This window comes from Lethenteron reissneri, chromosome 35 (assembly GCF_015708825.2).
Source record: "Lethenteron reissneri isolate LAM-NWPU_2019-01 chromosome 35, ASM1570882v1, whole genome shotgun sequence".
Taxonomy (NCBI): domain Eukaryota; kingdom Metazoa; phylum Chordata; class Hyperoartia; order Petromyzontiformes; family Petromyzontidae; genus Lethenteron; species Lethenteron reissneri.
Window position 1 is genome coordinate 13,315,390 of NC_083813.1, and position 27,226 is coordinate 13,342,615.

General features: G+C 57.8%; 1 protein-coding gene across 1 annotated transcript; it reads left to right on the forward strand.

Annotated features, from left to right (window-relative positions):
• Positions 1-1,866: 1,866 nt before the first annotated feature.
• Positions 1,867-24,549, forward strand: LOC133350974 (E3 ubiquitin-protein ligase RNF31-like). Its single transcript, XM_061565839.1, is given in 24 exon segments — positions 1,867-2,430; positions 5,749-5,895; positions 6,506-6,661; positions 6,848-6,928; positions 7,383-7,449; positions 8,182-8,289; positions 9,141-9,248; positions 11,164-11,307; positions 11,883-12,039; positions 12,477-13,065; positions 13,067-13,138; positions 13,636-13,893; positions 14,341-14,523; positions 14,669-14,875; positions 15,075-15,248; positions 16,756-16,854; positions 17,102-17,191; positions 18,670-18,784; positions 19,053-19,171; positions 20,123-20,230; positions 20,773-20,827; positions 21,655-21,751; positions 22,286-22,454; positions 22,787-24,549. Coding segments are annotated over 24 exon segments (3,582 nt in total). The 5' UTR covers positions 1,867-2,190; the 3' UTR covers positions 22,826-24,549.
• The last annotated feature ends 2,677 nt before the right edge of the window (positions 24,550-27,226 follow it).

Sequence of the window (27,226 nt, forward strand, 5' to 3'; positions counted from 1 at the left end):
GTTCCAGCGACAAGGAATAGCTTCACTTGATTTTTTTTGCACCGTCTTTTTACGAAGACCAGCCTCAAAACGTGCTCAAATTTAATTGTAATGCGGAACTAATCGCACACTAAAAAGAACGCCACTGTCGTTCACAATGTTGAGTTTTCATCGCTGTGTAAAATTGTGCAGTGCGTTTTAATGTCGCAAAGCACTGCCGCGGGACGTAAGTTGGCGTGAACATTCTATCTTGGTACGTTTAAACCGTGTTTCACTATCTCATAGCAGCCTATCAGTGAACATTGGAGCTGGCGCTACAGCAGTGGCACCTGGCGTTTGCTGGCCTCGCTGAGAGATAAACAAAACATCAGTTGTGTTCGTCACTGTGGTGACTGAGCTTAGTGAAGCCGCTTTTCTCGGCCGACCCGCACAGATGAATATCAGTGGCCTACATATTTGTTCAACCAGTGGAACATATTTGCCCCCCAACAAAAATGTCCCCACCACCACCTCTACGTATTTGTACCACTTGCAAGATGATTCTGAGCTCATACAATATTCAGGAAGATGAACCATAATTCCCAAAAATTTGTTCCTCAGGGCACACATTTCCAGGAGGTGGGAATCACATTTTCTTGACGCCGGGCTCACTACTTGGGCCAAAACAATTGAGGCTGCAGTCTGTTCATAACTGGAAGTTGGCAAACTAGTTTACTGCCCTCGCAGTGATGTGGCTATTGGGTGTGCAGGCGGTGCCACTGCTCCATTGGCCTGTGGCCCAAGCTTCATGCTCCACAGAGGGAAGTTGAGCCGGGACCCGCCATTGCCTTCATTCCAACACAGGGCACGTGCCCCACGCGCTCCACCCCAGGGCACCCGCGGCTTCGACGGCCCAAGGGGACTGGTGCCGAGGTCTCGTCCACACCTCGCAGCCAGGGCATTCACGTGGCCACGCCAAATGGGTTTGCAGAGTGGGTATGGGAGTGGGGTTGCGTTTGTGGTCAGTGAATGTAAATACGGAATGTGAATAAAGGCACGGACTGGCAGTGTGTGCTGGTGATGTTGGTGCAGTCACGGAATTGATTCGACCTGGTGTCGTGTGCATGCTTGGAATTACATTGAGAGACAAGGACGGCGGGGGGGGGGGCAGGGCGCGTGTTTGAACCGTCCAGGCTGGCCTACCAACGATCCGTCCTGGATATAACCTGCGATATTGTATGAGGAGCTCGCAAATCCTTGAACGATCTGGACACAGACCTATCGGTGCGCTCCAGAAGGCGAGGCTCGCTCATGTAGTCCACATGCCCAATCATCTTCTGTTTGGCCGGATGGAGGGGGCTAAACGGGCGCGGCACGACCTACAGAAGAGATGGAATTATGTGGCGCGAGAGGATATGGAGCTGAGTGGACTTGCCAATATCTGGTATCAGCGGTGCTAAGATCGGCGTCTGTGGAAGAGGCTCGTGAAGGAGGCTTCTGGGCAGTTGGAGGCAGTCGCCCTCCAGCAACATCGAAGGGCGGAGGAGCGACGCTCACAACAGCGAGCGAAGCGCTGGGCTGCTAAAACGCAGCGAGTTGGCACAGTGGGGAGCATAGGCGGTGCATTTGCCAGTCATCTCAGTCGGTCAACCCGTGGCACCTGGGTCTGTTCCGTGACCTCCTGCCAGCGAGCCGTCGACACGTCACCCAGGCTCAAAGTGCACGTGGCCTGGCACAAGCGACGTCAGCGCCACTTTGTGGTTGTTGGGGCGGGGGGAGGGGGCGGGGGGAGGGGGCGGGGCGTGTGGAGGGAGGGGCGGGGCTTGTGGAGGGAGGGGGCGGGGCCTGCCAGGAATTGACGCGGCGCTCGACCCGGAAGTGACGCGGGGGGTTTCCCCGTGGTGGGTTCAGCTCCGACTGGGGTACAACTCCTCCTGCAACAACAACGACGACTGCCAACTACCGCTGACACCTGTGCTGCTGCAGCTACTACTGCTGCTGCAGTAGCAGCAGCAGCTTCTGCAAGAGCTACTGCTGCACTAGCAGCAGCGGGGGGCGGGGGGGGGGGGTATCCAGCCCTGCGGACAGCGACCCCTGCGTGTTTGCGGAAACATCCAGAGAGCCCCTTCGCGCTCCGCCCGTCGGGGTCTCGAGGTCGGGGTCTCGAGGTCGGGGCCAAGCTTCCTGGTGCCGACTCAGGCGGCGATCGGGGCGACCGTCGGCTTGCCGGAGATGGAGGTGGGGAATGACCCGGCCCGGCCGGCCCTGGGTGAGCCCTTCATGCAGTCGCCCATCGCCCGCGCCCGCGTGTCCCCCCGCGGGCTTCGAGACGAGGCGGAGCGCCTCCTGAGGGACAAGCCGCTCGGGGCGCCTCAACGCCTCGCGGCGCAGCTCGCGGCGCTGGGCGGGCCGCTGTCGGAGCGGTACCAGCACGTGGACGTGGAGCGCCTCCTCCAGCCCAACGTGGGGCCGGTGAGGCGCGCGGACGCGGCGAACTCGGACCCCTCCTCACCCTCCTCACCCTCCCAATCCCCGCTCCCCGCGTCCTCGCCTGTCGCCTCCTTCGCAGTCCGCTCATTCCTCCAAAAGCTACCGCCTCTTACCCACCTCTCCACCCTCCTCCTCCTCCTCACTCCTTTGGGGTTCCTCCTCGAACGCTCCCCCCATACACTTCCTCGTCGCCGTCGGCGCCTTTCCCTCCGACTCCCCACTCCGCGCAGCTCCCATCCCTCCTCGCCGCCTGCTCCTCCTCCTCCTCCACCACCGCCTCTCCCTTCTCATCTCCCTTCTCATCTCCCTTCTCGGGGCCAACTTCTGGAGTTTCGGGCACCCCCAGGGTGTTGCTGCTGTTGCAAGGCCGCGTCGTGGACTCGGCTCCACGACTCCAAACTTGCACCCTCTGGGCATGGCGCGAGCTCAGGGCGGCTCCTTCAGCACTTGGCAGGGAACTTGGTCGCGGGAAACATCGTCCAGACACCACGCACACGTGACTTGCTGCTGCTGCTCATTCACGTTCACACACCACCACCACACATCACCACCACACATCACCACCACACACCACCACCACACACCACCACCACACACCACCACCACACACCACCACCACACATTACCACACATCACCACACACACCACCACACGGACCACACGCACCACCACACACACCACCACCACACACACCACCATCCCCCACACGAACCACCACACACACCACCACACACACCACCACACATACACACCACCACACACACACACACACCACCACACACACCACCACACACACCACACCACCAAACACACACACACCACCATACATACACACACACCACCACACACCACCACACATACACACACCACACACACACCCCACCACACACACACACACCACACACACACACCACCACACCCAACACACATACACACACCACACACACACCCCACCACACACACACACACCACACACACACACCACCACACCCAACACACATCCACACACACACACCACCACACACCACCACACATACACACACCACACACACACCCCACCACACATACACACACCACACACACACACCACCACACCCAACACACACACCACACACACACCACCACACACACACCACCACACACCACACACACCACCACACACACACCACCACACACACCACCACACATACACACCACACACACACAACAACAACAACAACCGCCATTCGCCACTAAGTGGCGGTGACGTCACCACGACGCTTGTGCCAGGCCAAGTGCACCTTGAGGCCACGTGAAGTGTCGAACGCCCGCTGGCAGGAGGTCACGGGGCAGACCCAGGTGCCACGGGTCGATTGACCGAGATGACCGCGAGATGACTGGCTGATGCACCACCTGTGCCCCCTACTGTACCAACTTGCTGTGCTTTAGCCACCCGGCGCTCCGCTCGTTGTTGTGAGCGTCGCTCCTCCGCCCTCCGTTGTTGTTGGAGGGTGACTGCCTCCAACTGCCCAGTAGCGTCCTTCACGAGCCTCCTCCACTGAGGCCGATCTTGACACCGCTGGTACCGGTCATCGGCAAGTCCACTCAGCTCCACGTCCTCCTGTACCACATCACTCCATCTCTTCTCCAGCCCGTGCCGCGCCCGTCTAGCCCCCTCGATCCGGCCGAACAAAAGCTGTTTAGGCATGCGGTGGCTGGGCATGCGGGCTACATGACCCAGCCAACGCAGCCTTGCCTGCCGGAGGAGCTCACTGATGGGACTTTGCCCAGATCTTTCAAGGATTTGTGAGCTCCTCACACAATCCAGCCTGGTTAGACCAAGGATGGATCGTAGGCAGGCCAGCCTAAATGGTTCCACACACACACACACCACCACACCACCACACACACACACCACACACACACCACCACACACACCACCACACACACCACCACACACACCACCACACATACACACACCACACACACACACCACCACACACACACCAACATACACCACCACACACACACCACCACACACACACACCACCACACACACACACCACCACCACCACACACACACCACCACACACACCACACACACACACACCACCACGCACACCACCTCACATACACACAGACCACCACACACACACAGGCCGATTTGCTGTCCCCGGGGCTTTACGACGCTCCAGGTCGCGAGGAATCGCCTGACGCGGCAGCCCCCACGCCCTGGCCACGCGGTTGTAAAAACGCCAGCAACGTTCTCTGATTCGCTTTGCTTTGGGCCGCAGGGGTAAACAAGTCGTGGCTTCGCATCGAGGAGGACCGGGGTTCGATCCCAGAGTCGGGTGCCTTCCCCGTGCGGCGTTTTCGTGCTTTCCGCGTGGCCTTTCAAGGAAGCGTGTCGGCGCCGAGAAATTGCTCGCAAATGAGCGTGCTCAGTAGGATCACCCAGCGGCAGCTTCGGCAGCTTTGGCAGCTTTGGCAGCGGCCCCTACGGGGAAAGCTTGAACAAAACTCCGAGAGACTCAGACGAGGCTGTCCTGAGTAAACAACAATTGTGAACGGAATGAATCCAGTTTACGTTTGTCTCGATGGACTTGCGTAGCTGGTCTGGCTAATAGCGCTCCTGCTTATCAGCATTGCACGCATTCTTCACGCGCCCACGCACTGACACGGAACACGAATACCGACGAGGATGCGACGGGGAACTGGCAGGCAACTTGCTCGACACGTGGGTCAGTGTGGGGGGCACGCGAGGGCCGGTAGTCGGGTGTGAACGTGGTGGCGGACAGCTGCAGTGAAACTGTGTCAGGTGTTGAAGTGTGTGAAGTGTTTAGTGGTGGTGGAGGGGTGTGTGGTGTGTGCAAGTTTAGTGGTGGTGGAGGGCTGTGTGGTGTCTGTCTGGAGGTGACGGTGGTTGTGGTGACGTGTGGTGGTGTGGTGTGAGATGTTATAGAATGGTGTTGAAAGTGGTGGTGGTGGTAGGAGAGCGTGTTCTTGTTTGTGGGGAGCGGTAGCGAAGCGGTTAGCGCGCTACGATACAAATCCGGTGACCCGAGTTAGATTCCCGCTCACGGCCAACACCAGTGACAGGTAACTGATTGGTCCTAGGCCTCCCCTAGGTCGACTCGGCCTCAAATGAGTACCTGGTGCGGCATGTAAAATATCACCACAAGGGAGACAAAGGCGGCCGTGCATGGATCTGGCCTCCCACCCCCTTGTGTATTGCGCCAGCCTTCATAGGCGCTCGCTAATGACACTTGCCCCAGAACACGATTAAGGCTACACAGGGGATTTGTGTGTGTTGTCTGCCAGGGCGGCAGGGGCCTGAACGCCGTACTCACTGCCCTCTCTGTTCTGGAGAAGTATGGCCGGAACCTCCTGAAGCCGGACAAGCCCGACTACTGGCAGACCGTCAAGTTTGACAACCCGGTGTTCAAAAACACGGTCGACTGCATCAAGGTATCCCCGTCCCGCCGAGCCTCCCGATGCCGTGGGGCCGGACCCTGGCAGTGGATAGTGTTCCCCTTGTGACAAACTACACTTTCGTCTTAACCACGTGAGAGCCCAAGTATAATGTTCAAGGCAGACCCACAGCACAGAAACAAGTGCGAGAACCAGCATCATGCATTGGCATGGATTTCGTAAGATGACGCGGAATGACGATATCACCCTGGCCGCCAAGAAAAATCCTTTTGGTGCCGGTTTTTGTCACCACAATTTGTTCATTGACTCTTTAACCAGTGTGGCCAGATTACTATCAGGTTGAATCCCTAATGACAAGCCAACATTAAACTAAACATTCACATTAGTTCATCTTGACGAGTGTTATTAGCCCCCCCATTCGGCGCAGACTAATGCCTTCACGCTTTCGGCCTCGTGGCTGAAAAGCGTCAGACAGAGTCCGGTCAGTCCGTGACGCTCTCCTGGGCAGGGCCAAGGGACCCGTGGCAACGTCGGCCTCCCTTTCCACCCGACGCACCGTGGCGCCGTCGCGAGTCCCGACGCATCCGCCGCGCCCGCCGCCATCGCTGAGACGAGCGACACGAGGGGCGGTCTGTGTGGTGCGCAGGGCTCGCGAGACGTCCTCACGATGTTCGGCTACACCGAGCGGCAGGCCGACGGGTTGGCCTTCCCGGACACGCTCGGCGAGCCCGACGTGGATCGCGTCGCCGCCGTCACTTTGGACATCTACCTGGCGCGGTACGAGGTCGACATGATCTTGAAGGTGCGGAGAGCGCACGTGCCGGGGCGCCTTCGCTCCCCATTCGCCCGCGTCGGGTCGCGAGCGCGGGAGCGTCCGTCACGTGCCGCTTCGGAGGCACGGGTTGGTGGGTCGCGTCGAGATTTATGCCGCTTCCTCAACCCGTCGCCCGTCGCACGCGTGCCTTTCATTTGACTTTCTCCTTCGCAGGGAACTCACCCCAAGCCGGAGCTCTTCTCATTCATTTCGCAAGAAGAAATTGAGAAGTCCAAAGTGGAAATGCAGAAACAGGCCAGTCCACTGCCGCAGCCACCAAACACAGGCACAACCCGCGTGCCGGTCGTGCTGCGCAGATGTTACGCTGTGGCACCGTGCCGACCGTAGATACAAACCGGTTTTAAAAAAGGGGCTAGGAAACCGATTCACTACCCAGTGTCGAATAGGAATGTAAAACGCTTACTTGGGAACCGCACATTCACACGCGGCTCACTGCGGGGGCCTACTGAGCATGGCGCTAACTTGAGACACTCGGGTTGGAAATATTCCCATCCCAGTACCCGGATAAGTCGCCTTCAGTGACGGCTAAAACATCGCTTGTGGGCCTCTTCGATGCGGTTGGCCTCGCGTGGCCGGGGGCCGCGTGGACGAAGCCGCGGGCGGTAAGTTCCCCGGTTCGCGTTGTCGTCGTCGTATCGATGAAGGAACCTTTGCCGGCAGCTCACGGCCTCTCCTGCTGTCGGCGCAGGTGGCTAAGATGACCCCTCCCACAAGACTGCAGCCCGGCCACCCTCCCGACACCAAGACTCCCGCAGGTGCGTGCCGCGCGCTTGCCGGCGCTTGTGGCCATCGCGGTCGAGCACCGCCGCTGCTGTCGGCGCCGCTGTCACGTTTGCGGAGTTGCTTCGTTTTCAAAACCATCGTTGCACTTTGAACTTGCATGAGCGGCATGAATGGCGAGCGGCTACTGCCATCCCACCTGGCTGCGCTTGTCTGACAACGGCCGTTGTTGGAGCCGTACAAGAGCGAGCCGTGCTTGCTGTAGCTCTCCGTCGTGTGCGTTTGGGTCGTGATGGCGTTGCTTGGGGAGATGTCCGACTTTTTGCTCCACGCGCAGGGAGCTTCCGTTCCAGACGAATAAACAGTTCCTTCCGGAACAACTCCGGAAAAGGCTGAAGATGGTCCCAGCCCGTCGAGCGAAATGTCGGACGTCGTGACGATGAGCGCAGCGGCTGTCCAACCCGAGACGCGCGCGAGAGCGGCACGGTGGCACGGCGGCACAACCGCACAAAACCTGCGCAGTAGTGGGGCTCCTGTTATACGCTCCGTAGCTCCGACCTTAACAGGAGATCTGTCCGGATTGAAGAAGCCAGATTGCGCAAGCCGTAAATATCCACGCGCTCTATCGAAGGATGTTCGTTACTAAGTTGCAGGTTTTGTTGATTAGTTATTTTGCAGAATGTTACAATGTCCTAACCCCTTGATACGTTTCGTAGTGTGGGCCCTGTAGAACGTGCGTGTGATGTTTCACGAACGAACGAGTGAAGGGGTGACGCGACCTGTAATTCCACCGAAGCCAGCGGAGAGGGCAAAGGATCTGGCCAGGAACCAGAGGGCAGAAGTCGAGAACCACGCTGTCCCCGCCGCCCCCACAGGTTCACATGACCCACCACCACCACCACCACTCACGCGGCCGGGCTGCATTTCCCCTAACGCTCGCCGGGACTCTCGCATCTCGCCAGGGCTCAAAGGGGCGAGAGACTCCTGACACTGAAGTCGTTTTGGCGATAATCAGAATCTTTTATTTAGCCTGGAGAAATCCGAAGTACTATGAAGTTCTTTTGCTCAGATGCCCAGGAGGGCTGCATCAACAAGTTAGAACAACAATCACTGCAACAAAACAATAGGAGTGTGAAAAACAATAGAAGTTCAAATAGCATATGTACATAAATTCCTGCCGATTTGTGAATACCAAATGTGGCAGTGCTGGAGCCAAAGCTGTAGTAAGCTGGCCCGGTTGTGGCCTAGGGCGCTGCTGCTGCTGCAAGTACAGTGTTGCCTTGGTGTGTGCATACTAACAGCGGAAACACGCTTCACTGGGTCAGTCACGCTGATGGGACGGGCAGGACCCAAGACAGGCTGAAGATGGTCCCAGCCCGTCGAGTGAAATGTCGGACGTCGTGACGATGAGCGCAGCGGCTGTCCAACCCGAGACGCGCGCGAGAGCGGCACGGCGGCACAACCGCACAAAACCTGCGCAGTAGTGGGGCTCCTGTTATCCGCTCCGTAGCTCCGACCTTAACAAGAGATCTGTCCGGATTGAAGAAGCCGGATTGCGCAAGCCGTAAATATCCACGCGCTCTATCGAAGGATGTTCGTTACTAAGTTGCAGGTTTTGGTGATTAGTTCTTTCGCAGAATGTTACAATGTCCTAACCCCTCGATACGTTTCGTAGTGTGGGCCCTGTAGAACGTGCGTGTGATGTTTCACGAACGAACGAGTGAAGGGGTGACGCGACCTGCAATTCCACCGAAGCCAGCGGAGAGGGCAAAGGATCTGGCCAGGAACCAGAGGGCAGAAGTCGAGAACCACGCAGTCCCCGCCGCCCCCACAGGTTCACACGACCCACCACCACCACCCACACGGCCGGGCTGCATTTCCCCTAATGCTCGCCGGGACTCTCGCATCTCGCCAGGGCTCAAAGGGGCGAGAGACTCGTGACACCGAAGTCGTTTTGGCGATCATCAGAATCTTTTATTTAGCCTGGAGGAATCCGAAGTACTATGAAGTTCTTTTGCTTAGATGTCCAGGAGGGGTGCATCAACAAGTTAGAACAACAATCACTGCAACAAAACAATAGGAGTGCGAAAAACGAGAGAAGGGCAAATAGCATATGTACATAAATTCCTGCCGATTTGTGAATACCAAATGTGGCAGTGCCGGAGCCAAAGCTGTAGTAAGATGGCCCGGTTGTGGCCTAGGGCGCTGCTGCTGCTGCAAGTACAGTGTTGCCTTGGTGTGTGCATACTAACAGCGGAAACACGCTTCACCGGTTCAGTCACGCTGATGGGACGGGCAGGGCCCAGGACCTTTGACGTTTTACGCATTGTTCTCTCATCTATAGAGGAAACAGTAAACAATTTTTTATTATGTCAAGTAAGGACCACGGAGCTTTTAAGCTCTTCTTCACAAGTGACCTGGCCACCAATGATAAGCTCAGCAAAGTCACTTATCACATGGAAATTTATAACAGCCAAATACTCTACGCTTCCAAAAAAAAATTGGACCAAAGTAGACGTGATGGTTCCCGTGTTTGTATCCCAGGAAAGCCTGAGGCTGTTTTCTCAGAGGGTCCTGCTGATTTTTTGCAGCAGGAGGGGGCCAACAATTGATTAGTGATACCCACCGAAGTCCTCGGCAAGTGACTGTTCTAACTTGAGCCGTGATGCCGGTACACAATGGCCTACACATGAGCGTACCTCGACTCGCGACCACGTAAATCACTACCAGCGCAGTATCGCCGAATAACCTGTCTTACAATATAAATTATATTCATTGAAACCTGGTTTGAGATGATGGAGACGCAAAGGGCCATTTTTTTTGCGGTCTCGGCGTAGCTGTGGTTAACTCGCTTTGCGTGATCCGTCCCTCCCACGCTCCTGCCATGCCTTTGCTGCGCACGGCGCCTGAGAGCTTTGCCCGGTCTCTCCTTGGCTCTCACCGGTCGTGTTGTGAAGTGCGCTTCGTCCGGGTCGCTCGGGGGTGCGAGAGCGTTAAGCCTCTGAGTGTCAGGAGACAGACAAAGTGATCCCTCTTGGCAGCGCTGCCAAAGTTCCGTCTCACGGATTTCACAAATCCGCCCCTGCACAATTTAAGGAATTGTGACGATTAGAGGTCATCGTTGGGTTACAAATATTGAACGTTGTCCTCGTGCGCGCAGAATCGACGGCGTGTGCAGGGTGGTGCGTGCTAACCGCTCGCGTGCCGTCAACACGAATCGTTACGATCCAGCGACAATTGTTGCATCACCTACCCTGCTGTTTTAGAAACCGCACACGACCGCTTTTTCAACTCGAGCAAAAATATCTTCTCAAGTTTCATTCGCTGAGGATGAAACTGTTCATTCTTCAGCTCTATCTATCTTTGTCCATCTGTAATGGGGGGTGGGGGGGGGCGGCACAGTAACTTCCATAAAGAAGATCTAATTTGAACGGAACTTTAGCTTAAAGTTGCGTGGCTGTTAGGGACTCGACCCAAGAGACCACATTGATCAAAGCGTTGGCCGAGCCGCTATTTGAGCCCGGCTGTGTCATGGCGGACGTATTGCTTCCTGCGCACCTGCCTCGGGCGCTACCGTTGATATCGCTAATTAAACACCGCCTCCGCTCGCAAACGCGCGTCCGACAGGGCCACAGACTGCACGCACATGCGCGATTGTTCTTCCTTGTTTTGTCCTTTGCAGCGCCACGTGTCGCCGACGACGGCGGCGACGTGACCTGCGTGGCGCTCGCGCTGCCGTGCCGTTTCAGACGAATGCGCCATTTGCGCGGAGCCTCCGGACGTGCGCTGCCCCACCTGCGACAAGTCGCTGTGCGCCGACTGCGACACCAAGATGCACACGCACCCGTCCAGGGAGGCCCACGAGCGCGTCCCGCTGGCCTCGCCCGTCTCCAGTATGCCGCACGCTCGTCCACACCGGCCAGGATCGATCCTGGAGCTCATGAAGAAGGAGCTTCACTGGCCAGGATCGATCATTAATAAGAATGTTTTTGTTTTATTTGGCAAGCCCACTGAGCTATATAGCTTATGTTTTGTAAGCGACCTGGCCACAAATGTTAGCTCAACGAAGTGGTTTATCGCGATCCACGCGGAGAACATATATAGGCGTCGGGGTCGGGATCGGGATTTGAACCCATGCACTGCTGCATACCAGGCGAGAGAGATAACATCTCGCCAGCTTAGTGCCCCCGCTGCTATCCACTGCTAGATGAAGGCCTCCCCAAGCCGTTTTTTTGTTACCATCCAGGGATGCAACAATCCCACGTGACTCCAGCACGCGAGCCGAAGTCCTAGCTAAGTTATGTTAACGACAGTGGATCTAACGGGGCACCTCACCCATTAACTAGCAGGGTGTTTTGAGGGCACGGCGGCCGAGTAACGCTTGCCTTCGTCGGACTTGTCGTGCGTGTGGTCGAGTGTGGAGCCGTCTTTGTTTTCCCTTTGCCGCCCCCGGTCTCGGTGATGTCAGTGTGCGACATCTGCGGAGGAGACGCCGTGATGTCGTGCGTGTCCTGCGACAAGCGTCTGTGCACCGACTGCGACGGAAGCTTCCACAGGCATCCGCGCCGCTTCGAGCACGAGCGGGTGAACCTCAAAACAGGAAGGATCACCAAGCAGGTGACGAGGTGAGCGCCCCTAAGCTCTGCGCAAGCGGTCACCGCCACCGCAGGACGTGGGTCGCCACGCCCACCGCGTGACGCCACGGCCCACGGCGCCCGTTATGAACGGCGGTTGTCCCTGCCGAGGCTCGGCCGCGTTCCGGGCGATTTGGTCATCGGCCGCTCCGCCTCGTCGTTTACCCACCGCTGATGTCAATCGGTGGTTTTAAAATAGCGCAGCACCGCACGGAGGCAACCGGTCGCTCGCCGGCGCTGCCGCGGTGTCGCGGCTCGCGTAGTTCGTCGCTCGCCAGACCTCGCGCAGCTCTCGGGTGCCGAGGGCGTCCGCTCGGACCGAGTTGTCGTGCGGACGCCCTGGCGCGCTCCCGCGCGCCGCGCGTCGCGTGCAACGGCGACGCTGCCTCGGGGGCCCGGCTCACCGCTGTCTTCCCTCTGCGCCCAAGCCCAGAGACGGAGGAGCGGCCGCCTTTCTTCAAGCCGATCGTCCTCCGCCCTCTCTCCGTGCCGGCCGGCAGCGAGTGGGGGTGCCCGCGCTGCTCGGGCCGCAACCCCTCCTCCGTCTACATCTGCAGGCACTGCCAGACGCCGCACCCGCCGCTGGACATGAGGAGCCGTTCCTCGGACGCCGAGATGACGTTCGAGGCGGGCGACGGCGCCGCCGCTCCGCCTCGACCGCCGGCGACGTGGGAGTGCTCCACGTGCACGCTGGTGAACCGGGCGTCCGCGGTGCTGTGCGGCGCCTGCAACAGGCCCCGGCAAGCCAACAAGCTCAAGCCGACGGTGCCGGAGGACGTGCCGCCGGCGAGGCCGCCGACGCCGCCCGCCGCGCCGCCGGGGATGTGGCACTGCGAAGCCTGCACGATGTTCAACGAGGCCAAGGCCAAGGTGTGCGTGGCCTGCGACCGTTCCAAGGGGGCCCGCGCGCCCCGGGCCGCGGTCGATCGCCAACCGGGCGCCGACGTCGCCGTCGAGCGTCAGCGGCCGCCGGAGCCGCGCGGGCCGCAGCACGGCGACGCCCCGATGCTGATGGCAGCAGGAGCAGCGGCGCAAGATCCTCCAGGAGGAGGAGAAGTCGAAGGGAATCGAGTTGATCCGGCTAATCAGGGTGAGGAGCGCGAGCGCCCGTGGCCGAGACGGCGCGGGTCGCGAGGGGGGAATCGCGCGCTGGGGCCCCGGCGTGACGTGCGCGCGCCACCGCTTCCATTCGATCTCGGTTGGCGAGAGTTTCTTGATTCCTCTCGCAGTTGTCGTCGACTGGCTCCAGATCCCTTCTCTCCGGCCGTGGCGTGCCCCACGATTCGTTTTACCTGGGAACGACATCTGTGAAAAAGAGCTTCGTAGCTCATCGGATTTCTCCTCCAGGATAAATAAAGATTCTCAACGTGCCCCTGCGTGTGCTGATTGTGAGCCCCTGCTGCTGCTGCTCCTGCTGCTGCTGCTCCTGCTGCTGCTGCTGCTGCTCCTGCTGCTGCTGCTCCTGCTGCTGCTTCTGCTGCTGCTCCTGCACCCGATTCAAGAGCTGAATGGCTCACAGGGCTATACCTAATAAATGAACTTGAACTTGAACTTGCTGCTGCTGCTGCGTGTGTCGCCGCTCCCCAGAGCGGAGAGTGCCAGGGCTTCTCTGCGAACGAGGTGTACTGCAGCCTCCAGGCGTCGAGCCGCCCCAAAGCGCTCGAGTGGCTGAGCGGCGGCGGGTTGGACGAGTGTCTGGAAACCATCGTGGCCATGGCCGAGAACCTGCCGCACGCCGGTCACGGGGGCAGCCTCTCCCGGCAGGAGGCCGCGGATGCGTGGATCGCCGCCGACGGGAACATCGAGGCGGCGGCCGAGGAGTGCTTGCGAGCGCGCAGAGTGAAGGTCGGCGTGGTGGCCGCGTCGCGGGAGTCGGGGTGGGCGAGGGGGGTGAGGGGAGCGGGTGTCCTATCGGCGCACGGCACTTCCCGGTGACTGCCAGATTGATTGCACTCAGGCTGCGGTCATCTTGTGGCTGCCCTCGCATGGAGATTCATAAGAAACTTCCCCCGTCGTTTCAGCTGCTATGCCTGGGCGACTGTTCTGACCGTTGCACCGCTAGGATGATCTTGGCAATTTATTGTCGTGTAACCCTCCACCACCCGGCATAGCCACACGCGCACAAGCGTTTTAACTCTCGGGTTATTCGTGTGCCGGCTTACCGGATAGTCAAAGCACAATTCTCTCAACCGAACGTAGCACTGATCCTTCACGTCTCCCTGGAAAAGGGAGCACGGTTCGTGAAAAACCAACGCGGAACAGTTTGAACAAACGACCCTCCGCTGTGCGCAGATCGCCGAGATCCTCCGGCTGGGCCGCTACGAGGTGGCGACCGTGGCTGAGAAGCTGAAGCTGAATGGCGGGGACGTGGACAAGGCCCTCGTCGCGCTCCAGGGGGAACTCCTGCGGCCGTCGGTGGACCGGTGCTGGCACGCGCCAGCCGAGGACGCCGTTCTCCGCGACGGCGATGACCAGGTCGGCGGCGCCGGCACCCGCGTGGCCGGCTGCGGTCACGTGACCCCTCCCCTCCCCCCCCCCGCGATTCGACTTCGATTCTAACCGCCAAACCCCCCCGCCCCTCCCCCCCCCCCCCCCGTGTGTCGTGCGCTCGCGCTCCCAGAGAAAGCTGCGTTTCCTGCTGGCGCGCTACGAGCTGCAGAGCTGGGGCCGTGCCACGCTGGCGCTGAAGCTGCTGGCGGAGGAAAACGAGCAGTACCAGCTGGAGGACGTCGTGCGGGCCGTACGCGACTTCAACGACCTCGAGCGGGCGAGGCAGTACCTGAAGAGAGAGTGCCCCATCTGCTGTAACTTCTTCCCCATGCACGGCGTAAGTGGCGCCCCGCGAGCGCCTCCGCGTAGCGAGGGGTCCGCGCGGCTCGGCCCTCCGTGGCGTTGGCGACGCCGATTATCCGAGCCGGTGGGCCCCGGCCGAGGAGGCCGCTCCGACACCGGGCGCTGCGCTCACACCGGCGCGGCCCGGCCATAACGCGCGCGCCGTTCTGTCCCCACCCCACGTCCCCCCGCAGATGGTGAACATCATCTTCTGCGAGTGCGCCGTGTGCGTGACGTGCTTCAAGACGAACTTCACCTTCACCATCAAGGAGAAGAACATTGCCAACCTGACGTGCCCCGTTTGCAATGCTTCACACCAACCCGACGAGGAGAGCCGCACCACTTTCTTCTCCCTCCTGGACGAGCAGGCACGCACTCACCCTAACTCGCATGCACTCACCCTCACTCGCACGCACACGCACATATACACAAGGCGAAAATGTTCCATTAGGGGGGTCCACGTTTCGTAGAGAAGGGAGGGAATGACCGTGGCCGAGAAGACCTGAAGCTTCGTGTGGAGCGACAGACCAGGTAGCTTCCACACAGCGTTATGCAACCGATGAAAAGATAATGCCGCTCGACTGATTCGGAGTGAGACCTCTGCTGTTAAACCGGAGCCGGTCATGAGCACACTGCCCAGGTATGGGTAACTCTCCAATTTCTCCACAACTGCCCTATCACCAAACTGCCCAATCACCAGTTGGTGATCGGGCAGTTGTACAAAATACCCAGGCAGGTGCTTAGTTTTGGTGGGGCTGATGGTAAGGCCCCACCTCTTAGTGGCAAGCTCCAGGTTCAGAAGCAGCGCCTCCAACTCCTCCTCTGAGTGAGCAGCAATTACTAGATCATCGGCATACATAACATGGTTGAGCAATAGGGAGCCATCCCTTGACCGCACCCGGGCATCGATCAGCCTCTCATTGTTTCTTTACCAGATGGAAATTCCTCCGGTACAGCTATTGAAGGCTTCACGAACTACATGGTCGAAATAGATGTTAGATAATGTGGGAGCCAGAGGACATCCCTGTCGCACCCCAAGGTGTACAGGGAATGGCTCCGAATACCGACCATGTAGTTTTACCCGGGCCCGCTCACCATCATGAAGGTCCTTAATGATCGTGTGCAGAGGGTCACGGACTCCGAAAGCACGAAGAACAACCCAGAGCCCAAACCTACTGATGGTATCATAGGCCTTGACCAGGTGAATAAAGCAGAGATGTAGGTCTTGTTGGAATTCCCGATACCTCTGATGTAGCAGACAGACTGAAAATATGGCATCTGTGCAGGACCGCCCTTTCCTGAAACCGCATTGGGGCTCTGCAAGCCTCTCCTCAGCGTGCCTAGCAAGGTGATGTTGAATAATCCTTGCCAGCACACTGAGGAGTAAGATGCCCATGTAGTTGTTACAGTCTGTGCGGTCCCCCTTCTTAAAGAGGGGGACCACCAGGACATCCTTCCAATCCTGCGGAACCCGTCCAGTGGTCCAGACACTAATCCTTGCCACCACAGCGTTGCCGTCCGGCTACCACGAGGAGGTAGGGGGTTGCCGGACTATGCACGCACACTAATTCACTCGCACACTAACTCACACACTCACTCACGCACTCACTAACGCACGCACTCACGCACTCATGCAGACACACAATCGCACACGTACACACACACACACATTCACTCACATGCTCACACACGCTCACTCACACACTCACGCAGACACATACTCACACCCGCACTCACGCGCTTGCTCATATCACCTTCACGTCATAACTATGCCAAGTGATGGAATCTATCGTCTGTCCGGGCTCCGTCACGCACGGTGGCTTTGGGGCCTCTTCTCTTGACACTGTCGGTGGTGTCGTCTTTTGTATGAAACAGTTCAGGAATTATCTGGACCCGGAAGTCTTCCGGCTGTTTGAGAACAAAATGAGAGACCGTGCTCTCTACATGATGCCCAACTTCCGCTGGTGTGCGCACGTACGTACATGCTGCCCCCACGTACACGCTGCCCCCACGTACACGCTGCCCCCATGTACACGCTGCCCTGGCGTACACCCTACGTACGCGCCGCATGCAGCCTCGCGCGCTGCCCCCACCCCCACCCAGGTCGGTAAAACCGCGTCACACCACGCCACACCGTGCCACGCCGCGCCACGGCGTGCCACACTGCGGCACGCCGCACTACACCACGTCACGCCGCTCCGCCGTCTGCGTGTGTGGGCAGTGTCCAAACGGAAGCATCCACGACGCGCCGCGACTGCGCATGGACTGCACCTACTGCAACAAGAGCACGTGCTCCAAGTGCAAGAAGCCGGTACGAGGGGGGGGCACGCGGAACGTCGGTCGCACTGCGTGTGGCTTCTTAGCTCGGAGAGGCAGAGCACCCGGAGAGCACAAAACCGGGGGGAGGGAGAGAACGCACAGATTCCACGCAAAGCCACCCGAGTCGGGAATCGAACCGAGGCCCTTCTTGCTGTAAGGCGCGGCGAGCGTGGCATCTTCCGCCCCAGCACCCGGCCACTCCGGTGGCGTGCGAGTCGGTGATTTCCGTGGAAGGTCACCGCGTGGGTAGTGGGTCGGTCTCGCCAGCTTTTGCCAAACAGGTGAGAGGTCGCAGACAAAGGGCGTTGGCACCTCTGTGGGGTGGGGGTGGCGCCTTCGTTTGCTCTTTCTCCCCCGTGGCTGCGGTGAACCGGCAACTCCTCACCGCTGGGCAAATGCCTGCCCCGCTCTCCATTCCCTCCTCTCCCCAGCTGCTCGTGTCCAGCAGCGGCCTCCGAACTCTGCTGCAGCTGCAGCTGCAGCTGCAGCTGCAGCTGCAGCTGCCGTCTCTCTGCTTCTCTCTCCCTCCCCTCGGTCCCCGCTCCGGCGTTGGCGTCGTCTCTCATCGTGCGCCCGGCTCAGCGCTTAATGACGCAACCGTTCCTCGGCAGCAGTTGCCTTCAAGAGTTTCGTTGATTTAATTTTACTTCACCTGGAGGATCCCTCGACACGGGACGTCTCGTTGGCAAGCGGCTCCAGGGTGTCGATTGGCACGCACGCAACGACGTCGCTCGGGCTATTCTCATCGTTGCCGTTACAAAGCGGACGGGAATCTTGTTTGCTACGCAGTAATTGTGAGTGCCCGTTGAGCGCTGGGGAGCGGTGGCGCAGCGGTGAGCGTCCCGCAATACAAACCCGGCGACCCAACTCCGATTCTCGCTCACGACCAATAACGGTGGAGAATATTTGCGAACCGGCCCTCGGCCTCACCTAGGTCGACTCCGCATCAACTAAGTGTCTGTTGCGATGTGTAGGCACTGGGGAGACAAAGGCGGCCGAGAATGGTGCTGGCCACCCACTCCCCTCGTGTGCCGTACCGGCCTTCATAGGCGCTCCTCGCTAATAGGACTTGCCCCAACGGTCTGCTCAGGCTGGGCGTAGGATTTTTGTTGAATGCTGCCCGTGCTGCCGTGCTGGCCATTGACGCATTCCCCACCGGGTGGCGCTGTCTCCGTACTTTCTGAACCCGCTCGCAGCTCTCTGGGAAATGCCCCAATAGGAAATGTCTTCGTGTTATGACACCAGTCGGGGTGTTTGGAATTTAGTTGTCAAAGTCGAAACTAATAACAAGGATGTCCGCTCTCGAGTCTGCAAAGCCTCACCGAGTCTCAGGATTCCATCGCTTGTTAAACACACGACGATCGCGTGTTCATTCCTCGCTGATCACGTGCTAAACATTTGGGAGACGTGTTGATCGCGTCACGGACGCGCGCGTGACATGCGTGTCGCTGGCGTGTGCGTGCTGCGCAGTGGGAGGTGCAGCACGAGGGCCTGACGTGCGAGGCGTTCCACATGTGGAAGCTGGACAACGACCCCGAGATGCAGGCGGCCGGCCTCGCGGCCTTCCTCAAGGAGAACGGCATCGGTGCGCCACCATCACCGCCAACATCAACGGCATCGCCTCCAAAATCGCCACCATCGCCACCATCACCACCACCATCACCGCCATCAACATCACCGCCATCTTGAGCTCAAACTGACACAACCAAGACATACATCGCCTTCACCGCCACCACCATCTCCTGGCCACCTCGGCCCTGCTTGGCCCGCGGCCTGCCTGGGCGAGGGGCGCCGACGTGTGCGTGGCGACGCGGCCCTCGTGACTCTGGCCCCGTGCCGCTCTGTGTCCCCAGCGTGCCCCAAGTGCAAGTTCCGCTACGCCTTGGCCAAGGGCGGCTGCATGCACTTCACGTGCGTGCAGTGCAAGCACGAGTTCTGCAGCGGCTGCTACAACCCCATGTGCAGGGGCATCGTACGTGAACGCCAGGCACACACGCACACACACGCACACACACGCACACACACACATACATACACACACTCACGTAAATACACACGTACACACACCCACATGCGTACACATGCACACACGATTATACACACCCACACACATGTACACACCCGTACTTACACACGCTCAAACATACATCCACACACGTGGACATACATACACACACACGCGTACATACAAACAAAGATCCCCCGTATAGCCTTAAACCGACTGTTGGGGCAAGTGCTGTTCGCGAGCACCTATGAAAGCCGGCAAGGCACATGATAGTGTGGGTGGTCAGCACCCCGCCCGGCCGCCTTTGTCTCCTCAGTGGCGATGTTTACACACTGCACCAGGTACTTATTTGAGGCTGAAGTCGACCTTAGGGGAGGCCCAGGACCGGTTTATATAATCTTCACTGGTGTGAGTGGCCGTGAGTGGGAATCGATTTCGGGTCGCCGGGTTCGTAGCGCAAGCGCTAACCGCTACACCACCACCCCACACATACACATATACACACATTCATACATACCCACACACACGTACATGCGATTACACAAAGACGAAGGTCCCCCATGTAGCCGTATGTAGGCTGTTGGGGCAAGTGCTGCTGACGAGCGCATGTGCGGGCCGAGGCAGCGTGGCGGGCGGCGCACCGCGATGTGAACCCTGAATAACTTTCACAAGCGGCACCGGGGCCAATGACACCTTAACCGGCCCCAGGCCGGCCACTCGGCCTTCATTGAGTGCCTGGTACATCGTGTAAACTTCAGCACTGGGGAAACAAAGGTAGCCGGGCTTGGTGCCGGCCACACCGCCCGTTGGCATGCCACCCCGGCCTTCATAGGTGCCGCTCGCTCACGGCGCGTGCCCCACGAGTCCGCTACGGCCCTCGCCGGGCGGCGAGTTGACGTTGACCTGCGTGACCCCCAGGAGTGCGGCATGGGCTGCGCCAACATGGGACTGCACGCGCACCACCCGCGCGACTGCCTGCACTACCTGCGCGACTGGGACATCAAGCGGCTGCAGGCGCTGCTCACGGTGAGTGGTGGCGCAGCGGCGCGTGGGTTGGCCGTCTTTCATCGATGCGTGCGTGCGTGTGCGTGCGTGTGCGCGTGTGAGCGCGTATGCATCCAAATAGGGGGAGCGGAAGTGTAGTGGTTAGCGCGTTGCGCTACAAACCCGGTGGGTTCGATTCCCGCTCACGGCCAACATCGGCGAACATCTGGACCGGTTGTGCCCAACTACGGACGGGAAGTGACGGGCGACGCTCGGTGATGCCGTCTGCATCGTCAGCCTGCGTCGCGCCGGCCGTGCGTGGCCCGTCGACGTTTCCCGTCTTCAGGAGGCGGGATGTCGGGACGGTCGTCGTTTTCACGGGACCCGAGTATTGGCATCGATTGATGGAATGGCACGACCGCCGCTCCCGTCCGCCGCCCCCGTCCGCGGCGGCGAGCGCATCGCACGAGCCGCACCGCCGCCTTCGTTACCGTTTGGCGGCGACGTCGAAACGTGTTTCTCGAGATGCGGGCTCACTGCGAGCGGTGGTAATTGTGACCGTGTGACGACCACGCTGTGTGCAGGACCACAACCTCGCTTTCAACGTGCAGCCCAGGCTCGGCACCGTCGCCAACACCGGTGAGTCCCGGCGCCTCCTGCGACGCCCGGGCCGTGTGTCGCCTCCCTGTCGCTCTTCTCTCGCTGCTGCTACCATGGTCACTCGGTGCTCTTGTGGACTTCGCTCCTCGATTCCTTCTCTACCAGACCCTGAGTGTTGTGTTTCGTCTCATCCATCACCACCACTGTGTTCAACCAGCGCCACACTGCAGGTCACAATAGCACACTCACTCAACCAGTCACCCACTCACTCAGTCACTCACCTACTCACTCACCTACTCACTCACCTACTCATTCACCTACTCACCTACTCATTCACCTACTCATTCACCTACTCACTCACCTACTCATTCACCTACTCATTCACCTACTCATTCACCTACTCACTCACCTACTCACTCACCTACTCACTCACCTACTCATTCACCTACTCATTCACCTACTCATTCACCTACTCATTCACCTACTCATTCACCTACTCATTCACCTACTCATTCACCTCCTCACTCACCACACCCTGAGCCACTGACCACTCGCCAGATGTCGCAACACTTCTCTTTTTTGCTTATTCCCTCCACATTCGACTTCCTCTCCCATTGCCTACAAAAAAGTATGACATCTTAAACAGTGCAGTTTGTTGCTGGCACTTAACGCTTGAATGATGTTGTTGATTATGATGCCATGCTGATGTCTGCACATTGGCAAGATGATGATGATGATGATGATGGAGTTGATGATGAAGCTGACGATTGCGCTTCTGATGATGATGATGGTTGTGGTGCTGCTGATGATGGTGGTGCCGTCCGATGACGATGCCTTGCCAACGCCTGCGTGTGCCACTGTGCCAGGACTCTGCGAGGTGTTGGAGCAGAAGGACTTGGCCAACGGGTTGCGCGACGAGGCGTGCGGCAAGGCGGTCGCCGACCGGCAGGCCGGCCTCTGCGAGTGAGCCTTGTCCCGGCGAGCACCTCCTTCACCAGGCCCTACCGTAGGATCGCGCTTACCGGGGGAGGGGGGGGGGCAGGCGGACGGGTGCGGAGAACGTCGGCGCGCGTCGCGCCGACGTTCCGCCACGGACGCCGCACCGAGCACGTAAGACGGCGCGGTGACGGCCGCCATCGCTCGCCGCGACCGGTGGCAACCGCTGCCGTGGGGAGACGGGAGTTGTGACCGTTCATTGGTCCGCACGGGACAGAGTGCGACAGAGCGGAGTGAAGTAAACATTTGGAAACGTTCATCTCACCACACCCGGGGGTCTGCCACTGCTCGGTTGGAATGAGCTTTGCCGGCGTGCGCCCCTGCCAATGAGAGTCTCTCTCCCTCCCCTCCACCAACACCGCCATCACCACCACCGTCGCCACCGTCACCAATCCTTCCACAACTGCCACTGCCGTCATCACCACCGCCCCCCCCGGCACCCCCTCCACCATCGCCGCCATCGTCACCTCCTCCTCCGCCCCCCCCTCCCCCTCCGCTCAGGCTGCACTACAAGGAGTACCTGGTGAATCTCGTCAACGAGAACTCCGTGGACCCCGTGCACCGCTACGACATCAACGAACTCCTGGCGGAGATGAATCGCAACGGCCGGGCCGAGCCGCCCCACGCCGCTAACGAGGACGACGCCCAATACCAGCAGCGGCTGCTGCAGGTCAGGACCGGGCGACGGAGTCCTGAACTCCGGCCACTGTCACCCCGAGCGCCGGCCACCGTGATGCTGAGCTTTGACCCCTGTCGATCGAAACGCCAGTCCTCATTATCCCAACACCAGCTCCTGTCTCTCACAGCCAGCCCCAATAATCCCTCGCGCAGCCCCCGTCACCCCAAATGGCTGTGTGTGTCCGGCGCGAGCGCATCGCCCCTAGTGGCACTCCCACTCGGTGTCGTTGTTGTCCCACGCGGCTTGGCCTCCTCCTGTCCCTCGACGCATCAATGTCCAGTCGTTAACACGCTGCTGAAGTTTCTCGTTTCCTTTGTCTTCAGGAAATCCTGGCCAATATCCCCCTGGTGAAGAGGGACTGAGGAGGAGGAGGAGGTGGTGGAGGGGGAGGGGTGGGGGGGAGTCGGTGAGGGGTGTGCCGGCGAGGCGCTGCCCGCGCCCTCCTTTGGGCGTGCAGAGCCCCCCCCCCCCACCGGGTCGTATTCTCACTGCCAGGGTCACGGCGCTCCCTCTCGGGGAGTGTCTCACATCCACGGGTTCTCCTTGCTCTCTTCGGGACGTTCAGCGGAGACGCCCGGCAGTGAGACGAGTGTCACGGTTGGATCTGCGCCGGTACCTCTGGCCACCGAACACGGCACCGGCATAGCCCTCGGTAGACGCTTGCTCTGCGGTTGCCCTTTGCCAGCTGACTAACAGGTTCACGGGTTCACAGTCGGATCGGCAGGGTAACAGTTTGCCTCTACGATGTATTGTTGGGATTGCACCGCGTTTTGTTTGGCACGGCGTCCCACGTTTTACTCCCGGCGCATCAACGTCCAAACTGAGCGTGGCGGCGGGTGAACGGGGATCTCTGACACAGCACTTGCAGCTCGCGGCACCTTCGCCTTCGCGAAGGCGCTTCCGCACGCACCCACGGTGCAATATTTGCACTCTCCGATCACCGACCGGGTTTCCCGTGACGGCACCGAACGGGGCAACACCCTGACCCCGCGTAGTTAACCAGGCGTCGCCCGGTCACCTCCACGCACGCCGGACGCTGCGGTTGCCGCCACAGCGGCCGGCGGCTCCTCATTGCTGCGGCCCCGTGGCGGCCAGGCAATAACCAGGCCGGGGAGCGAGCGCGGAGACCGCGGGGCGAGCGACGTTTACTCTGCCCTGCTGTCTTCTGCTCGGTGTAATTTATGCAGCGTGACATAAACGTCACGGTCTCTAAATAAAACGAGCCCCTAGCGGGGCCTGGTTGCTTTCTGTTGAATGTTAATGGGTTGGGCGGTTCTTTAGCTGTGCTCTTCAGTGAACCAAAGGAGGTGATGGTGGTGTTGGTGGTGGCGGTGTTTGTCGGCTAACCCAGGATGCCTGGGGTCTGTCCCATGGCGTCCTGCCGCCAGTGAGCCTTCGGCTTCAAAGTGCACGCCGCCTGCCACGTGAGGGCTGCGGTGATGCCACCATCACTTCATGCGGTGTTTGTGGTCGCGATGATGATTATACGGCTGTTCGCGGACCTGAGATCAGGAGTGAACGCATTGGCCAAACGTACAAGCAGAAGCTTCCGGAAAAGGCTCGGTAAGACTTTCCTTGGCAAACTCCTCCACGACTCGTTATAGACGCATTCTGGCCAAGATCTACACCGAAGACGAGTATGAATCTCCGCTATATAGTCTACACGGACTGTCGGGACAAGTGCTGTTAGTGAGCACTTGGGAAGGTCGGCACAGCGCAGGAGCGAGTGGGATGTGGCCAGCTCCACGCCCGGCCGCCTTTATCTCCCCGGTGCTGATGTTCACACACCACCGGATACTCATTTAAGCCTGAGTCAACCTCGTGAGGCCCAGGACCGGTTCAGAGATTTGTCACCGACGGTGGCCGGAAATCGAACTCGGGTAGCCGGGGTCGAGGCACAGTGCGCCACTACCCACCACCACCACCACGCACCTTGTTACTGAAGATGTGGGTGATCATGAAGGACATCTTGTGTTCTAACGGGCATTGGGCGATCTGCTGTTCTATAATTTGAGCCAGTGGTGTTATATTCCACGTGTTTATGGCAGGGAGAAGTCCGCTCAAATAAAATTGGGGGCGACGTAAACATGTCCGTCACGCGTTGCTTTGTGCCTTGGATTTGAATTCACGTGGCGGCTGAGAGCAAAGTGGGCCGTGTGTGACGTGTCGTGAGTGGGGAGCTGAGCTTCATCGATTACACTGGTTTACATCCAAAATACTTCCGAAATGTCCAACTATACTAATTCACTGAGAATGAAAATGATGCTTAAAATGTTTGATTGGCTCTAGTTTTCTAGATATGCTACTGGGGCAGGATATACGACCCTTGACTTGGGAATGGCGGAGGATGAGTGAGTTCTAAAGGGAAGGGATCTCAAATTAAACCAGAAATGACAAATACATCTTTCACTGGATCTATAAATACATCTATGACAGGGTTTGGACAGTACTTGCTTTTTGAGCAAAACAATGAATGATGCAATCTAAACCTGATATTGCATCATTCGTGATTTGAATTGCATCGTGTTATTCATATAAGTCATGGATGATGCAATTATAACTCGGCTTACATCCCTCTGCTGAACAAATGGCCCTACATCAGCCCTAGAAATCACGCAGTGTCGTGCTCTCTTATTTGTCAGTGTTTGATTTTGCAAAGGAGCACATTTTTGTTTCACCAAAGTGAGCAGAGATGCCTCGTACTTGTGCGAACAAAGCAGATCACTTCTGCTATACTCTTTGGTTCTTTCAGTAAAGTCACGTAGGTAGAAAAATAATCGTCATCAGGTGGGACAACCACAGCAAACATTTTTTGTGGTTGTCCCACTGATGACGACAGTCGTTGAGAAAGCCTATCACCTTTATTTTGGCTGCAAAACTGGAGATTAGGACAGAAAGTGGGCCCCACATATATTCTGCAACACTTGTTCAACAAATATTCGCCAGTGGTTGAAAAGGAAATCGATGCCTTTTGCAGTGCAAATTATTTGGAGAGAGCCAGCAGATTATATCAGCGATTGTTACTTCTGCATGGCGCCTCCAGTTGGGAAAGGTGCGTCAAAGAAAAAATAGTGGACTGTGCATTATCCAAACATTCCATCATCTATCCGCCCTATACCCCACGGAGAAGGACTGCTGGTTCCTGATGCACCAGAACCATTCTCACTTGAGTCAGACGAGGATGAAACTTCTGGTCCTGAACCATCAAAGTCACATGACCCAGATTTTCTCCCATATTCCTCTGAACCACTCATAACAGAAGGTGAACTGAGAGACGTTGTCAGGGATTTAAACTACCCAAGAGCAAGGCAGAGCTGTTGGGCTCCAGACTGCAGCAGTGGGATCTCCTGGCAGGTGATGTTTGGGTTTCCATGTTCCGTGACCGTCAAAAGGATCTTGTCCCATTCTTCTTCATGGAAGGTGATCTTGTAGCCTGCAACAACATCGATAGTGTGATGGCAGCCCTCAACATCGTTCTTGATCCAGGTGAGTGGAGATTTCATTGATTAATCGAAAAAGAGTCTTAAAGCTGTTTTGCTGCATAATGACAATGTTTTGCAATCATGCAGTCCATATGAAGGAAGGCTATGACAACTTGAAACAACTTTTGAGGTGCATAAACTATGCCCAACATCAGTGGCAGCTTTGTGGCGATGTGAAGGTTGTTGCTCTCTTGCCTGGTCTGCAGACTGGACACACAAAGTGCTGCTGCTGGTTTCTCTGCGAATGGGATAGTCGCGCAAGAGATTCCCACTACATCAAGACAGATTGGCCACTCCGACAGTCATTGAATGAAGTTTTTGTTACCACCCTTACACATCAAGCTGGGCCTGATGAAGAACTTTGTCAAAGCCAATGGACTAAACACAAGCAGATTTCAAGTACCTCCGTGGAAAATTACCAAGGTTCAGTGAAGCGAAGATAAAGGAAGGTGTCTTTGTTGGTCCTCAGATTCGTGAACTTCTTCGAGATGATGCATTTGACAGCGCACTGCGTGGCAAGGAAAAGACAGCATGGAACGCCTTCCAGTTAGTGGCAACACATTTTCTCGGAAACAACAAGGCAGACAACTACAGGGAGTTGGCGGAAAACCTCAGGGCATACAAAGCCTTGGTCGCAACATGCCACTAAAGATACATTGTTTGCACTCTCATCTCGATTGTTCCCCCACCGAACTGCGGAGCAGCGAGCGACGAGCATGGCGAGCGATGTCACCAGGAGATTGCGACGATGGAGAAACGCTCTCAGGGCAAATGGAGCCCATCAATGCCGGCAGACTATGGCTGGACAGTGACAAGAGATGCTCCATTTAATGAATACAAGAGACAAGCCAAGAAGCGCCGAGTAGACACTGAATGAGGACTAAACTATGTACTTATATATACACAATAGTTTTTTGCCTTTTGTTTCATAATACATTTTATTTCTATAACCTTTTTGCTGACTTTTAAAGTGTTACATAAATGAGACAGGTGAAATGAAATCATGTAAAGCAACCATAAACACGTGAAAAGACCTCAGTTAACAATGTATTAGTAAAACTCTACACAAAATACATCGACGTAAAATGTAAAAACTTAAATATCTTGGTAACAGTAGCCAATCGGTTGTTTGAATTTTCATGTTTCAAATCAGCACGTCAAAATCCACAATGAACAGCGCGTTTCATCTCTGAAGCAGACGACGTCTAAAACATCGCAGACCGCTGTTATCATGACTGGCGAGGAGTGGAAAAGTGGTGAGCGCAGTGGACTCGGACCCAG